General features: G+C 43.5%; 1 protein-coding gene across 4 annotated transcripts in view; it reads left to right on the top strand.

Annotated features, from left to right (window-relative positions):
• Positions 1 to 18,106, top strand: part of LRCH2 (leucine rich repeats and calponin homology domain containing 2) — a 157,614-nt gene that overhangs the window by 92,559 nt on the left and 46,949 nt on the right. For 3 of the 4 annotated variants that reach the window (XM_068250914.1, XM_068250912.1, XM_068250915.1), the window contains 3 exons: positions 6,468 to 6,578; positions 10,164 to 10,208; positions 15,745 to 15,795. In XM_068250914.1, coding sequence (XP_068107015.1) covers positions 6,468 to 6,578; positions 10,164 to 10,208; positions 15,745 to 15,795 — 207 coding nt within the window. The remainder of the gene's footprint in view (positions 1 to 6,467; positions 6,579 to 10,163; positions 10,209 to 15,744; positions 15,796 to 18,106) is intronic. The other variant, XM_068250913.1, reaches the window with a different exon arrangement.

Below are 18,106 nucleotides of genomic sequence, written 5' to 3'. Positions count from 1 at the left end.
TCTTCTTTCCACCAGTGGTAAATGATGGAGATCTCTACAGACAGCAATAACATCTTGCTTATTGAATTGGAGTGGCGGTTGCCAGTCCAGAGTTGGTTATTTCATTGCTGACCATTGTAGTGTTTGGCTACCTGCTGTGGTGTTTATGTTCTCTGTGAACAATGCAGGTGTATCTAGCTGGAATCATATCTATTTGAGACTGTTGTTGAGTTACAGATTACCAGATTAAAAGGATGCATCCGACCTGTTAACATCCCAGTCTTCTGTTCACATCAGTCTAAGCGCCCTTTTCCACTGCAAAACACATCTGCAAACGTTTTTCCCAATTTTGATGTGCGTTTTTTTATGCATTTGCATTTTCCGTTTTTCTGATTGGCAAGTGTGGTCTTGAAAATAGATACTAGCGGTTAAATCAATGCAAAACGCATTTCTATGCTTTTTTTCATGCGTATTTCATGCAGTCCTATACTTTACATTGAAACGCTAAACGCATCATAATCGCACAGACATGCGCTTGCGTTTTTTTAAAAAAAATCGGAGCGCAGTAGTGGAAAAGGCCACCCAAGATTCTTATTTTAAACAGGCTGAAATTCAGAATCAGCAAACTCATGCGTTTTTGCTTTTTTCGGCAAAGGTGCAGCTAGTGGAAAATGGCCCTACAGCAAAGTTTCCTTGATTTATTTTCTTTTAAGCAATACCAGTTGCCTGGCTATCCTGCTAATCTCTTTGGCTGCAATAGTCTGCATCGCGCACCTTACTTAAGCATGCAGTTAATCTAGACAGACTTAAGTCAGAGCACCTGATGTGCATGTTTGTTCAGGGTGTATGGCTAAACATATTAAACGTAGAGGATCAGCGGGGCAGCAATATGCATTGTTTAAAAGTAAATAAATATATATATATATATATATATATATATATATATATATATATATATATATATATATATATATATATATATATATATATATATATATATATATATATTATATATAATATAATATATATATTATATATAATATATATATAATATATATAATATATATAATATATATAATATATATATTATATATATATATATATATATATATATATATATATATATATATAACCTCTCGCTTTAGGTTATGTGCAGATTGTGAAATGGGTTGATTGTAACTTATTTACATACACATCATGTTTTGAACAAAGGATTTACAGAAGGAGGGTCTCCAGATTAGAACTTTGTATAGATCCTGGTTTCATTGCACTTGGGAAATGTTCTCTTGTACTGCAAGCTTCAACATTACCAGTACTCACCATAGAGCCAGCATAGTCGAACACATTCCTGTGCATAAATTCAGTGTATGAAGTCACTGTTTTATATCAACATTTTGGGGCTTGTATAGATCGGTATTTCAGGCTATGTCTTCTCAAATGCAGCATGGCCAAGTGACAGTCTGCACATGGATTTGTGATTAAAGCTTAAAACGTGATATGTACACTTGCATTCAAAATTTGCATTGGGCAGCACGGTGGCGTAGTGGTTAGTGCTCACGCCTTGCAACGCTGGGTCCCTGGTTCAAATTCCAGCCAGGTCAACATCTGCAAGGAGTTTGTATGTTCTCCCTGTGCCGGTGTGGGTTTCCTCCCACATCCCAAAAACATACAGATGAGTTAATTGGCTTCCCCCTAAACTGGCCCTAGATTATGAAACATACACAACACAACACATACATAGGCATATGACTATGGTAGGGATTAGATTGTGAGCCCCTCTGAGGGACAGTTAGTGACAAGACAATATACTCTGCACAGCGCTGTGTAATATGTTGGCGCTATATAAATACTTAAAGGAGTACGATCGATTGAAACTACTTTTTTTTTAATACTCTATATTAGTGTACACATTACCACTAGTGCTAGGGGCACTTTATTTATTCACCCAGCTCTCTCTCTCACTATCCCTGCTTAAAAATTCATTTCTCACACAGCTCATAGTAGTTTGGGTCACCCTGAGCTGCTTGGTTACTCTGTCACACAGCTCACAAATATATTTCACTGTGTCACTCACAGCATGCAGCAGACATGAGAAGAAATAGGCTGATCTGAGGTGGTAACAGGTAACTAAATGAGCTGGAATATTGCTGGAATATAACTAGCTATACCAGGAGTCTGTGTTTACACTCAGTCTGGCTGCCTGCTTGTGTGGTGATTCACTCCAGGCTACATCCACTTTACAAGCTGCTGAGAGGGGCAGACCACTGTCTACAATAGCATTATTAGTATCTTTATCAGTAAAGAGAAGCAAAGATAATAAACACACATTGCTAGAATCTTTAACCCCTTACCACCATATCAACAAGATTCTTTCAGCAAGGTGATAATTAAACTATAAACTGAGGAGTTGATAGCATCTCCCCTTTGCAGAGACATGGTCTAGCCCTCTGGGAGCCCTCAGTATTAGATACATTTGTATCCAACACTGACGCCAAAACTGACAGAGGATTTTACAGCTGAGAGGAACAGCTGTGTGAGGAATCAAATGGCTCCTAGTACTTGCCCTAATGTGTGCTACAACATACACCATTTAAAAATAAATGCATACATCGATAGTATTCCTTTAAATAAATAAATAAAATTGCGTTCACTGTGTACGCAAGCCTCTAAATGGGCCATTTTCTGAAAATTGGTCTTTGTTGTATAGCTGTAGCATTGATTCTTTTTCCTTTATCATCTAGCAAAGAAGGTACTGGCTGTTGTACAAAAGCTTTAGGGCCTGTTCAGGTCAGGCTATTGTGCAACACCGTTCCCCTGGCAGTTGACAATTTTAGTACGGTCAATACAGACAGAAGCAGAACGTTTATAATGCACTTTTCTCTTGGCGGACTCAGACAGATCTGCAGCCACTAGGGCGCATCTATAGATGGTAGCAGTGTTAAGGGGCCCATACACCGGTCAATCGATTTTGATCAATTTCGATCAATTTGATCTATCTGACAGGATGGAAAATCTAGGTCGATGTGCTGCCAACAGCAGATCGATGGACCATAGAGTTGCATTGGATCTAATGGTGCAATAATGCACTTAGATCGATTTTCAAAAGATTTCCAATAGATTTCATTCTGAAATTTATTGGAAATCTGTTCCTAGTATGCGGCACACATCAGATTCCTGTCAGATTTGACTTGACAGGCATCTGACAGAAATCTATCTGATGGTCGAATCTGCTGCAAATCTGTAAGTGTATGGCCACCTTTAAAGAGAATCTGTAACATCAAAATGTCCCCTGGGGGGTACTCACCTCGGGTGGGGGAAGCCTCAGGATCCTAATGAGCTCCCCTCGGGGGTCTCGCTGCAGCCCTCCGTACAGCGGCGACGTAAATATTTACCTTCCCGGCTCCTGCACAGGCGCTCTGGTGGCTGTCGGCTCCGAAGAAGGCGGAAATACCCGATCGCCGTCGGGTCTGCTCTACTGCGCAGGCGCAAGTTTCCGGCGCCTGCGCAGTAGAGCGGACCCGACGGAGATCGGGTATTTCCGTCTAGTTCCGAGCCGAAAGCAGCCACAGCGCCCCCGCTGGAGCCTGCAAAGGTAAATATTGGAAGTCACAGTCGGGTCTGTCGCCGGCTGTTCGGATGGCTGCAGCGAGACCCCCGTGGGACAGAGGACGGCGTGGGAAGCCTCATTAGGATCCCGAGGCTTCCCCCACCCGAGGTGAGTACCCTCAGGGGATCTTTTTGATGTTAGTGTCTCTTTAAGGGAGTCTTGCCCAAGATCTCCTCACTGAAAATGTGCTGGTCACCTGTGTCAGAGGGGAGAGCCTTAACCAAAACACTACCCAGCCCCAGTTCATACATTTAAATGGAACTACTCAAAACTGTGGCTTGATCAGTGGTAGCCAAGGCATTTATCAATTGCCAAGGTGAGTGGCAGCTCTTGAAAGCTACATGCAGCATCTGTCACCCATTATGTTGCTGAACCACTGTAAAGATACCCGTACACACTTAGATTGCCACCCAATGTGGCAAACCGATCAATCCCTCAATGATCAGAGAGGGATTAATCGGTTTGCCAAATTGGGTGGATCAAATCTACTGTCATACACTGCATGCAGATTTTCAGTAGATATCACCATTACTTCTATTGAAAAGCTATTTAACTGCACCATTCAATACAGTGTAAGGCCTCGTTCACATTAGGCAACGCATATGGCCGTGCGTTCCGGATGGGCTGCTGATCCCATTCGTTACATTGAATGGGATCAGCATTGCGCTTTGGCAGAAATGCGTGTGACAGCGCATCGCACTGCTGCGCAGCACGCACAGCCTGAACTACATGCGGTACCGAAATGCGCACAGCATTACCTAATAGTGGGTGTCGATCTGCCACTGCTCCCCAGCCGCATCCGATTAACTGAAATTTTCTGGCTGATTATAAATGTTATACATTTTTGCTGCACATTGATATAAATTCTGATCGATGCGGCTTGTTGCACTAAAGATTTATGGCAGATTTGGAATGATTGAATCTACTGGGAAAAAATTGACGCGCATATGCCCTGCTTAATTTAACAGTCTTGCATTGGAATGACAGTAATGAAGCATTTCTTTGCAGTGGAAAGATATCAAACGTTTTAAAAATGCCTCCTAACTACCTCAGATCAGCCGCATGTACCGTATACTGTTATCTGTGGCTGTTGTGAGGTAATTCAGGAGAGGAAATGATACCAACAATTTTTACAGTAGCATTATTGTGTGTGTGTGTGTGTGACCAGCCTTTAGGGTAACCTGTCTCTGTGACAAGTAAAGGTGCCCAAGAGAGAGATCTCTGAGCGAATATGACAAAGAGAGATCTGTTGGCTGCCCATAAACACCACAGGCCTATTTTAGATCGATTTCAGTAAGAAATCTTTCTGAAATCAACCTTGTGACACTGCCCTGGCCATGTCCCCCCAAATGTTATGTGCCCGTGCATTAAAATACTTTACCTGTCCACTGACCCCCAAATGTCCGCTGTACTTTTGCATTGACGCCCCACGTGGCTGACACTGTCATAAGTGGGGCATGTGTGTATATTTGCTGGTAGTTATGTGGGACCCAAGTACAGCAGACACTTGGTGGACACTAGTCGGCATGACAGGTAAAGTACTGTATATTCTGGCGTATAAAACTTTTTAACCCTTGAAAATCATCTGAAAAGTCAGGGGTCATCTTATACACCGGATGTCATTGATGCCGGGTGATACACCCTATCCTGTTACCGCCTCTCAGATCTTGCTGCTGAGGACTGTAGTGAAGCGGCGCAGGCGCACATGTGCGAGATCTGAGAGGCAGAGAAGGAAATAGGATGGGCCAGACGGGTGAAAGAGGCGTGTTTTATGGGCACAGCGCGATCTATTCTTCCATACCGCTATGGGCACAGCGCGATCTATTCTTCCATACCGCTATGGGCACAGCGCGATCTATTCTTCCATACCGCTATGGGCACAGCGCAATCTATTCTTCCATACTGCTCTGATAAACAGGGAGACAAGGATACCTGACCAATCCACTTAGGGAGAGGGAGAGTTGACCAATCCAACCAGTCAATCGCCTATATACTGTTATATACTGGGTACCACATACAGTACAGCACCAGTATCTGTTCATACATAGCACCAGCATATGATTTATTTATTTTTTAATTTTTATTTGGTGTGCGTTGGAAGAGGGGTAGTCTTGCATGGTGAGCATATCCCAAACGCTATATTTTAACTGGAAATGTTGGGGGTCGTCTTGTTATACGCCCAGTCGTCTTATATGCTGGAATATACTGTGTTTTTGGGCACGGGCACTGGGGCGGGGGGCACATATAACACTTGGGAGGGACGATGGCTAGGAGTTCTGTTGCGTTCGTAGCGTACAATATCACATGCTTTTATAGTTAGACCCAGATCACATGCTAAAGCAGGGCTCGGCAAACTTTGTGCGGCTGTGGGCCGCATTCTTTAAATTCCTCCCTCCACCCACCCTCAGCCGGCGCGCAGTAAGCTGGTATGTCCTGACAGCGTGTCATGTGACATGCTGTTGCCATGAAGACGTGACGCTGGATTTGGCAAGCTCTTGAGTTTTAAGGAACCCCCTGTTTTAGCAACTCTGCAGGGAGGTAGGCGGAGGCAAGGAATCTGGCTGCCGATTGGCGGGCCGAAGTTACAGTGCACATGGGCCGAATGCAGGCCGTAATTTGCCAGCGCTATGATAAAGTATACCTCCTACATTACAAACATGTACAGATTATGTAATTGGTTCCCCCTAAAAATTGAGTGTGGTGTATGATAGGGGCCAATGAGTATGACCATGCTAGAGATTAGATGGTGAGTTCCTTTACAGGATAGCGATACGTCTGTATACTCATTAAAGCGCTGTGGAGGATGTCAGCTCTACATAAATGCCCAGCACAAACAGTTTATTATATGTTTTGCATAGTCTGACTTGTGTTATTCCTCCAGGGAGGAGAGAAAAATCGGAGTAGTGAACACGGCTGGTCAACTGCAGACAGTGCAGCATGGCAGACTGAGGAGAGGCGGAGGTCCAAGCAGACCAGGAGGGAGTATTTCAAGGTACTGCTTTGCATATAATGCCTCATCTGCATTTCTGGATATTCATGTATGCATTTTAGCGCTGCTGTATAAAAACATGCCACATGTGCTTTCATCTGGTTCTGCCGGTCATGTTTGTAACAGTTCTCCAGTGGAGAGCATCCTCGTGAATATGCTACCTTTGCTGCTTGCATATTTTTCTCAAGTTCGTTACAAAGCTGTCCTGTCTGTTTAGTTGGCATCAGTTTTGTATGTTTCTGTGGGTGTGGTCACACATAAATGGTGTATATTCCGTTCCTGTCAGGTAAAACTGATGCAAAACTGACAGGACGGTCTTGGAGCGCACTGGAAATGTGCTAATTCATATGTGAGTCAGGCCTAAGGCTGTGTTCCCACTTGAGATTTAAATGGACATTTTTGGTTTGTTTTTACCTCATGGCAAAACTGACAGTGAGCGGATCCTATTGGATACATTACAGGAAGAGGACTGCACTTCTGTGCAGTCTTCAATGTCTCTCCTGGGCTCCAGCCAGATCTCAGCAGACCTTCAGAGCGGACATTATACTGTCCTCTCCCACTGGCCACACGTAATCCGGCTGCAGATGGAAACCGAGCCTTTTCCCAGACTTTGCCACCTTCAAAGATCTCACGCCCCAGGGGGCTAATTTCTGGCCTATCTTAGACAATAAACATGGACAGTTGTTATGAGTAGGCAGAACGTTCTTTAGCAGCAGAATATGTGTATGATGTGAGCGTGAGCTGTGGATAAATATGTATGGATGTACCGTATTTTTTTGGACCATAAGATGCACTTTCTCCCCCAAAAGTGGGGAGATAAAGTCTCTGTGCCTTATGGTCCGAATGTTCTTCAAATGCCCCTCCCCCCACAGTCTCCATGGCAGAGCCGCCATGTGCAGAAGCAATCTACAAACGTTTTGCGTATTACCACAATATCAGAGACACTAGTGCCTCTGATGATGCGGTAATACGTGAAACGACTGTCAGGACAGCCACCTAACTCCCACTTGAACCTGTTGTATGTGATCGATCTATCCTGTTGTATGTGATGCCCGACAATCTATAAAAGGTGTTTGAGGGCACAGTGCCTCTTTTTTGCTTCTTCGTTTGTACATTAGTTAGAGCAGCACATGACCCGGGTAAGCACCATCAGTCTGACCATATCCTGCCTGTATTTGCCTGCATCTAGTGCCAAGCTTTTTTCCTCCCTGTTGTAGAAGATAGCATCTAATTACATGTCAGGCGTATTGCCACCCGCACAGTTCCCGCTGGCAGGCTGAATGCCTGTGCAGTGTGCATATGTGGGCACAGTCCCCGTGTCAGGGCTGCCATGCACAGAGGTTAGCGGAAGCTGCTAATTACCTTTCTGGCCAACGTGATTGAGTTGCGTAGAGTAGGGGCTGAAGAGAAGTCCTGGAGCCTCGCGAGTGAGCAAATGTGGAAAAAAATTACATTGTTTTGGGTCTAGCATATAGGACAACTTCCTCCTTTATGAAAAAGGTGGGGGGGGGGGGGGAGGAGGGTTTGCATCCCTATAAACCTGCTGCAATCGACTGGTTAATCTCTCAGGCATGCACCACCTCTATTAGGTTGAAAATGCATGCCCTGCATCCGAAACAAATGCTACATGTATTCTGCTATGGAGGAACTTTGGCTTCCACTATAGTTTGCATGCAAAGTATAATATACTGGACACTTGCGCCACGGTGAGGCAGATCTCCGGGCAAGTGGCCTAACCTAAATTAAAAACGTCCTCCTTTACTTCTTTATCAAAACCTATGCAAAATTTCACATGTGGAGCCATCGGGTTTCATTTTGTGCAATTCAGACATGAACATGGCATGTGTCAAAAAGCAGCAGGCTATGAGATTTTTTTTTCTTTTTCTGCAAAGCAACACCACAGAAATTGGCATGCAATGGAAAGGAACCCATAGGTTTGCATGACAACTGTAATGAGTGTTATGGAGGCTGCAATATTTATTTCCTTTTAAAAAATACCAGTTGCCTGTCAGTCCTGCTGAGCCTCTGCCTCTAATACTTTTAGCCATAGACCCTGAACAAGCATGCTGCAAAAAAGGTGTTTATGACATTGTCAGAGCTGACCATATTAGCTGCATGCTTGTTTCTGATGTTATTTAGATACTATTGCAGCCAAATAGTACAGCAGGGCTGCCAAGAAACTGGTATTGTTTAAAAGGAAATAAATATGGAAGCCTCCATACTCTTCTCACTACAGTTGCCCTTTAACATGAACATTTTCCCTAAGCAAAAATTCACATGTAATGTAAACGAGGACAAATCTAGCTCTGTTGTTTTCAGGCCATGTTAGAAGTACGCATAGATTAAATGGCTATAGTTGGGATAGCAGGATGAATGTACTTGGAATTATATAGCTGTTATACTGTATAGCCCCCTTGTGTAAAATGCTGCAGGTGCAATTTATGAGTTAACCACTAGGTGGTGGTGTTGGTATGTAACTATTTTCTAACAGCTGTCATTTCAACATTGCGCATATCAAACACACAGGTTTTCTGGCTATTTAGCAAAGTGTACACTGGCAATCGTTTTGTCAGACTTGGCTTGGTTTGCAGAAGCCTTGGGTTCAATTTCCATCAGGAAAATATTGAGGTTCCACTGATCATGTTTATTGCATTGAGCTTTTCAGTTTCTTCCAAAATGAACAGCAGGCAAATTACTTTTGAACCATATTGATCCCTTTATGCAATTTTTATGTTGCGCCGGGGGCATGATCATTCTACACAATTAGGGATGATCAATGTGATGCAAATTCTTCCGAAATTATGCAAATGTATGCAGTTTGAAAATGGACCCGGGTTTAAACTGATTGGTCCATTTTCCAGCTGCATACATTTGCATCAACTCAGAAGAATTTGCATATCTGTGATCATCCCTATACACAATCTGTCTTGGGAGAGGACCTTGATATATCTATGCAATCTCCATTTTTAAAGTTTTTACTTTTTTAGCATTTTTACAATTATTCAGTGATCAACTGGTTTGCAATATTCGAATAGCATTCATGTGACCAACTCACTTTAGGGACAATTTATAACATGTCCTGGTATTAACAGAACATATTTAACTTTATATGACCTAATACTAAATTCATCAGTGAATTTATTTAAAGAGTCCTCAACCCCTTTCTACATGAAGAGGTAATCTTCTATCTACATCGACTACTGTTGCATTTAAATGGGGACGCGAGGACTCCTGTTGGAGTCTCTTACAATTTGTTGTTATATTAAAATCATGCAGTTTCAACATAACGCGGGTCCCAAATTTGATTTAGATCCCATCCACCTTAACTCTTCTTGCAATGAAATCAAGCATCATCTAAACTATATATTGCTCTACAAACATACCGGTATTCCCCGCTTGATTAGACTGTGTGTTCAGAAAGGGTTTGAATGTGAAATGTAAGTTTATCTGCATCTCATTTCCAAAAAGTTTTACATGATTGACTTTTGGTTTATGCTTTTTCTCCAATAATGTCTTTAGGATTCTTACTTTTTTTTGAAGTGCAAACCTTTTCATTTTTTTTCTTTCATGGTTTCTCCCCATTTACAGTACAAGTCTTCTCGGAAGTGTTCAGGTGGACACGACAATGATGAGGTGAGACAGTAACAGAGGCTATACATCTTGTCCATGTGCATTCTGTGTGTGCTTATTGACCTAACAAGCATGAAATACATAATATATATTTATATGAAGGCCAACATGCCTTGTGAGAATGTTACAAGTCTAGCTTGCAGAAAGGACGGGATTCATATACTTAGAATACCATTACTGACTTATTTTGTGAGCCTGTGAGGACAGAAAAACAGGAAATACTGCTGACATTTTATTTGTAAAGGTGGAAGCTCTAGCCCCTTCAAACAAACCAGACTTCACTTGGAACAAGCATTCAGATAGTGAAGCCAGAATAGACTGAATACCTTGTGATTTCCCTAGTTAGTGAATTCGTAGTAATGAAGCCAGTGTCAGGGTGACAGCTGTAGGCTTTGCATTTAATGCGACATTTAGTGAAAGCAATATACCTGCTGCTTTATCCTTCTATAAAAATATAGGTTCCTGTCTACTATGCAAATCTTTTGCTTTTTAAAGTGCACCTGAGGCAGATGGTGAACTTAAAAAGGAGATGCTTATCTACAAAGAGGGGAACCGTCTGGATCCTGAAGAGGCCTCCTCTGTCCTCCTGGCCCCCACGGTTACCGAGCGCGGACCCATGAGACATATCTGACTAGAGCTTGTTGGATATGTTATCATTGCCTCTCTTGTACACTGGGGAGCATGGCCATGATCCACAAACTGCTACGTGCTAATGTGCAGGCGCAGATGCAGCATGACCGCTCTTGTGTACAGCAGGGAGCTAGGGTGCAAAATTCAAGAGGGTCCCCAGCAGCAGTGGAGGTCTGAAGGAGGACACCGGAAACCCTTAAAGGATCCAGAGGCTTCCCTCTTCCTAGGTAAGGACCTGTTTTTTAAGGTATGATTGCATCATCCTGAACAAAACATTTGTTTACCCACGCATGCGCAGTTACACAGCCTGCTGCCCCGGCTTACTGCACATGCGTGGGTGGGTTGGGTTGCTTATTGTGCAGCACTGCATCAGGAATAGGAGGTGCGCGTTTTCAGAAGGATTAGGGACGATACATGGTCCCCAATCTTCAGGTGGGGGGGGGGGGGGGGGCACGCTCAGTGATACAGTGGGGTGCGAAAGATTGGGCAACCTTTTTAATCGTCATGATTTTCCTGTATAAATCGTTGGTTATTACGATAAAAAATGTCCGTTAAATATATCATGTAGGAGACGCACGCAGTGATATTTGAGAAGTGAAATGAAGTTTATTGGTTTTACAGAAAGTGTGCAATAAGGGTTTACACAAAATTAGACAGGTGCATAAATGTGGGCCCAACAAAAAAGAAATTAAATCAATATTTAGTAGATCCTCCTTTTGCAGAAATTACAGCCTCTAATCGCTTCCTGTAGGTTCCAATGAGAGTCTGGATTCTGGTTGAAGGTATTTTGTACTATTCCTCTTTACAAAACCTCTCTAGTTCATTTAGGTTTGATGGCTTCCGAGCATGAACAGCTCTTTTAAACTCGCACCACAGATTTTCAATTATATTCAGGTCTGGGGACTGAGATGGCCATTCCAGAATGTTGTACTTGTTCCTCTGCATGAATGCCTTAGTGTATTTTGAGCAGTGTTTAGGCTTGTTGTCTTGTTGAAAGATCGAGCCCTGGCACAGCTTCAGCTTTGTCACGGATTACTGGACATTGGTCTCCAGAATCTGCTGATACTGAGTGGAATCCATGCGTCCCTCAACTTTGACAAAATTCCCAATCCCTGCACTGGCCACACAGCCCTACAGCATGATGGCACATCCAGCATTTAAACACAGGAGTGTGGATATTCCTTTAACCAACGATTTATACAGGAAAATCATTACGATTAACAAGGTTGCCCAAACTTTCGCACCCCACTGTAGGTGAACAATACAGCAGGGAGGGAGGCCTCAATAGGATCCTGAGGCTTCCCTCTCTTAAGGTAAGTATCTGATGTTGTGCTGGAGAGAAGAGGTCTGCGATTATGAGGCAGCCATGGATTAGGTGAGACCTGCTCCGGATACTGCTACTTAAAGTGAACCAGAGAGGGTTCTCTAGTGCTTATTTATACTTACCTGGGGCTTCCTCCAGCCCCATGAACTTCCTCCTTCAAGCCAGAAGGAGAAAGTGCGCATAGTGAAGCTTGCAATGTGTCCAATAGGACGTGTGCAAGGTATTTGGTGTGCACAACATACCAAGGATTTATGGGTAAATAACCCCTTATTTTCCCGCCACACACCTGAGGTAATTAAAACTCATTTAAATCACAAATTTGAGTGCTTAGATACTCGTAGTTACTCGTAAGCCCATCACTACCCATGAGCAGCGCTGAGTCCCTTCTCGCCCCCTTCGTTAAGCCACCATAACTCCCGGTAATCTGGGCTGTCGAGGTCTTTGCGCTCCCATTCCCTGGAGCATTCTGCGCATGCACAGTACTACTGCACAGGTGCAGAACACTCCAAGGGATGGGAATGCGGCGGAGGAGCGTACTGCTGAGCCACACATGCACAGAAGACCTCGACTGGTGGTGACTGACCGGATTAACGGCAGTCGTAATGCCAGAACGGAGTACCATGGAGGACAGCGAGCGAGGGACTAAGAGCTGCTCCTGGTGCTGGAGGAAGCCCGGGTAAGTATAAATCAAGCCTAGTATACCATCTCTGGCACACTTTAAACAGGGAGGAGTGGAGATGGGGATGGGGTAGCACTGGCACATAAGGGGTGAGCGGTAAACACAGGGGAGACAGAGACATGGGGGGAGGAGTCTGGGAGTGAAAAATGGCAATTCTCCCTGATCACCAGGAGGAGTTTCATTGGTCCACCACTCGGTAAACTAATGAAAATCCTCCCTGGGGAGGGACGAGTCTCAATTGTGGCCTGATGCTTGTGATGTGGCTCTGGGATTAGGATACAAGCGTTTCTATCGTGCAGGGACTCGAATGGATAGTGGCGGCAGAGGACCTTAAACCTCCCTGGCGGTATCATTATTTTTGGATTTTAGGGTCCTTTCAGCATGTTTCCCGACCCTAAAATCGGGAAAGAATCGTGCTGCCAGAAAGCCAGCAGCAGCCCCTGCACTCACCTCCCTGGGCTCCAGTGCTGCAATTTTCCCTCCATCCTCCGTGTGGCGCTGTAACTCTGTAGTGAGATCACTGATGGTGATCTCACCAGAGTGATTTAGAGACAGGAAGGAGAACAGCTACTGACATCTGGTTCCCCCGGGGGGTGAGTAAAAACGGGCGCTGTGCGCTATAATCTACATTGAGCTACCGCCAGCGAAGTTAAGGACAGCGGCAGGTGAGTTTTTTCAAAGTTTACGCAGCAAGCAGCCTAGTCCGGTCCCGTAGGCTAACATTGATTCTGTTGCCATTTGGTTCGTCCAGGCAATCCGGAATCTGGACATTCTTGCGTTGCACTCGGTGGAATGGACTGAACAGACAAATGTGAATGGATCTTGTAGGTTTACATGGAATCCATGCAAATCCATTTCCTTGCACTAAATGGAACATTATTATTGCCAGTGGGAACGTGGCCTAATGGCTTAAGGTGGCCATACATCTAGCGATTTGGCTGTACGATCGACCATTCAGTTCAATCTTTTCATAGAATCAAGAGAAAAATCAAGTGTATTCCAGTATGCCCAATCGATGAAAAGTGGCTGATATCATGTCGAATTGACCAGCTTAGTCGATTGAGTAGGATGGAAGAGATGGGCTGATCACACAGGAATCTGCTACTTTACACGTCATTTGATTGACTCTGAATCGATGTTTGCATATAGGGCATGGAGGCACAACTTCGGTCAGATCACTTAGTGAATCGCATAGGATATCGCTTGTAGTGTGTGCGCCACTAGTCAATTGACTTTCCATCAACTATACTGAAGTCGATCGCCCAATAAAGTCACTTTATCGATTTAATCAGAACCGCTAGATGTATGGCTACCTTTACTGTTGTCATCTTAATTTGATACTGATGACAAGATTAGTGGGCACCTGTCTGTGCCAGTTTGCCAGTGGGACAGCTTAGTGGGGGAAGGAGAGGCAGGCGCACTTTACAGCTTGGTTTGGAGTCAGTGAAGTCAGTTAACAGTAGAGCGAAGGCTCTCTTTAACCCTTGTGCTCATGCTTTTTACATGGCATTCACCACTTCGTAAGTTGAAAGCACTATTGGCATTAGAAAGCAGACATACGAGAATAGGAGTGCTTTTGTATTCCAAGCACCAATTTGCCACGTTTGCGATGGAATGCCACTGTAAAAAGGGTAGATCTGCAACTAAATATATTTGCAAAACGGCCGGAGGCTGTTTCTGGGTGAGTAGTGCTTCCCTTTATAAACCTAGCAATCCACAAGGGAAAAGACGTGGCAATCAGAAGTCATGACTTCTTTATAGATCGTGCACTATAATTGTTAGTGGTTCATTGTGCATTCTTTGCACTGCATCTTTCCCAATGGAAAACACTACGTATCAGTCAGGTTTGTACTGCATCACACTGCTGTCAGTCTACCAGTGAGTTTATATACATGCGAGCAGATCAGAACCATCACTCACTTATTACCAGGTGTAAGGTGAAGGGGCTGTGCTTGTTTAAAGTACAAATGAAGTGAGAGATATATGGAAGCTGCCATATTTATTTCTTTTTGAACAATACCAGTTGCCTGGCAGCCCTGTTGATCTATTTGGCTGCAGCAGTGTCCGAATAACACCAGAAACAAGCATGCAGCTAATCTTGTCAGATCGGACAATATTGTTAGAAACACCTGATCTAGACCCATGCTTGTCCTGGTTCTATGGCTAAAAGTTTTAGAGACCGATGATCAGCAGGATAGCCAGGCAACTGGTATTGCTTAAAAGGAAATAAATATGGCAGCCTCCATATCTCTCTCATTACAGTCCTTTAAATGGTAAGGTAAATACAAAGTACTTTTCTCCTGTAGCACTTAAAGCACAGGGGCAGTGGCTATTTGGTATGTGCTGTGCAAATTACCCTGGTCATGAGTGTTTGTGCTTCAGTCATAATCCGTTACCTCTGCCGTAGGCCAGTACACACCTGTGTTTTTGAGGTGTGGGAGGAAACGCATACCTGTATTTTTGAGGTTTGGGAGGAAAGTAGAGTGCCCAAAGAAAACCCATGCAAACTCAGGGAAACACAGCAATCCAGGTATTGAACCCAGAATTCTAGTGCTGAGGTAAGTGCTGCCCACTACACCACCATGTTGCCACTCTATTACACTGTCTGAAGTCCAGCGTCTGTGCAACTTGGCTTCTCCACAAGCAGGCCATTTTTGTTATGTTTCAACCTCTTATTCTATCTAGAGAAAGTGAGATGACCTCTGTAAATCCTCATTGCAAATACACAGGCGCCTCTTTATCTGCTGTGTTAGTTGATGGTGACAAAGCAGAAAGCTTTACATGAGGCAAAAAAATGTTTGGACTAGTTACTTGGAAAGCTATCTGTCTGCCCTTCCTGTTTCCTTGTTGCATTCTAATGACCTTTTTTTTTGTTGTTGTTTTTTTTTTTTTTAATTTTACTTTAGCAAAACAGTGATAGTGCAAATGTGTCACCCCCATCTCCTGTATCATCCGAGGTACATTTTTGTTTTGAGGTTATTTTTGTGTGTGTGTGTTTAAAGGGTCAGTCCACTTATAACTGATATGTTCAGTCCACTTATAACTGATATGTTACTTAGAGGTGGCACTTGAGAAGCCAGCTACCGATTGTAGAGAGCCAACCTGCTCCACTGTCACTCCCAGTACTCATACTGCCCTCTTGTTAAAGAGTACCTAAGGTAAAAATGACAGAGCCGGTCATTAAGACTTTCCTCTTAAAGGACCACTATCGCGAAACATTTCATTTTTAAAACCTCCACCGTTTTTACACCAAACATACAGATGATCCTTTGTGTCATTTGTTTACATTTTTAGTATAGTGCTTTAAACATTCATATATCACTGTGTTCTATATACGTCAGTGCCCTGCACTTGCGCTGACAGACTTTTGTAACTAAAATCCCTTCAGTAGCCGTGTCAGGTAATCTGTTATTTGTAACAGATGGTATAGCCCTTTTTCCCCTTGTCCCCAACTGCCATATCCCCATAAAAGCTCAGGCGCCTAACCGCTATTCCTCCGGCGCCGACAGTAGAGGAAGGTCCCTGCACTCTCCCTGTGTCCTGCAGGCATTTGGGGAGGCAGCTCTCAGCGCACCGCATACACTGCTGCGCAGTGACAAGCTGGAGCCGCTCTCCCCGTCCATTGAATCGCCGCTGCTCTGTCCACTTGCAATGAATGATTGCAAGATTGCAAAGATTTAGATTTGCTGGTCCTGATCATGTGTTAAACCAGGAAGTCATCACAGCAAATCAGGACCTTACAAATCTATCAGCTGATCAAACTGATCACATGCTTCTTCATGAGTTCTCCTGATCAGGGCCATCACTAGTCTTTAGAAGCATGGCTGTGACTGCACTGCTGAGGACGGTGTCACCTGTGATCTGAAGATGTCAGGACAGGTAAGTATTCAACCCCCCTTCCTTTCCTTCTCATCTATCCTGATAACGACAATTCTTACCTTAGGTACTCTTTTTTAAAGTAAAATGCCGTCATGAAGGTCATGAAGTATGAGACCCTTTTAATGGGTGGAATTAGCAATGTGACACAAATATACCAGTAGTACTGGGATCTCATTTTCTCATTTCTGAACTGACTGACTCTTTAAAATGTGCATTCCATTGTTTTTTTTTGTTTTGTTCTGAAACTTAATTTCAAATGTATGAGTGATATATTACTTTGTATTTCACAACATTCACATTTTAAGTTGTCACCTCAGGTTTAGTTTATTCCTTTATGGATGTTCCATCTTAAATGAAATGTCTGCACTTGTATGTATGTTAATTGGTCTGCTTAGTGCTAAATATAGATTAAAAATGACATCAGGTATATGTGTGGATTATTCAAATGTACGAATTGTAAGCAGCTTTTGGCAAGTTATAATGAAGAACTGGGTAATTCTCCTCCAAGTCAGTTTAGTTTGCTGCTGTAACATGAGGTGACTGCACTTCTCTGCTCACTAGTGAGACACACAATCCTATCCCAGCTTGGTGCTCTGTTAGCAGGTTCTCTATAAAACACAGCACTATGACGCTGCAGTGCAGCACAAGATGTGTTGCCACGGCAACCCAGTGCACGCGCACCAATGCCTCAATGTGGCTGCCCTGCACAGATTTAGCCACACTTCTTTGGCGTCCTCTCTGTATCACTCTCTAGTTACGGCACAGGGGACACAAGCTGTTTAACCAATGGGACCAACCGACTGACTATCTTTAGCAGCGACCCTCATCACTAGTAATGTTGTTGTGTGAAACTGATGTTCTCTGCCACTTGTTGTAGTCTTAAAAATCTGTCACCCGTCAAATCAGTAATGGACTCATTAGCACTGATTTATAAACAAACAACAAACCTTGAGTATTTTACACTGGGGATAAAAGCTTTTTTTCTGCTTTTTTTCTAAATTATGGCAACAGATTTCCTTTAAAGGAAACCCGAGGTGAGATTGATTTGGGGCTGCCACATTTATTTACTTTTAAACCATACCAGTTGCCTGGCAGTCCCCATGATCCTGTGTCTCTAATACTTTTAGCCATAGACCCTGAAGAAACATGCAGCAGATCAGGTAGTCTCACTGAGGTTTTACTGGATTAGCTATATGCTTGTTCTAGGGCTTTGACTCAGACACGAATTATGCCAGAAGCGCAACAGGGCTGCCAGGCAACCAGCATTGTTTACAAAGAAATACATTTGGCAACCTCCATATCCCTCTCACCTCGGGTTCCCTTTTAAAAGTAAACCGGAGACCTCAGAAAATAAAGTTTTGATACCTACCTGGGGCTTCCTCCTGCCCC

This window comes from Hyperolius riggenbachi, chromosome 8, assembly GCF_040937935.1.
Source record: "Hyperolius riggenbachi isolate aHypRig1 chromosome 8, aHypRig1.pri, whole genome shotgun sequence".
NCBI classification, from domain to species: Eukaryota; Metazoa; Chordata; class Amphibia; order Anura; family Hyperoliidae; genus Hyperolius; species Hyperolius riggenbachi.
This window is presented reverse-complemented; position numbering and strand designations above follow the sequence as displayed.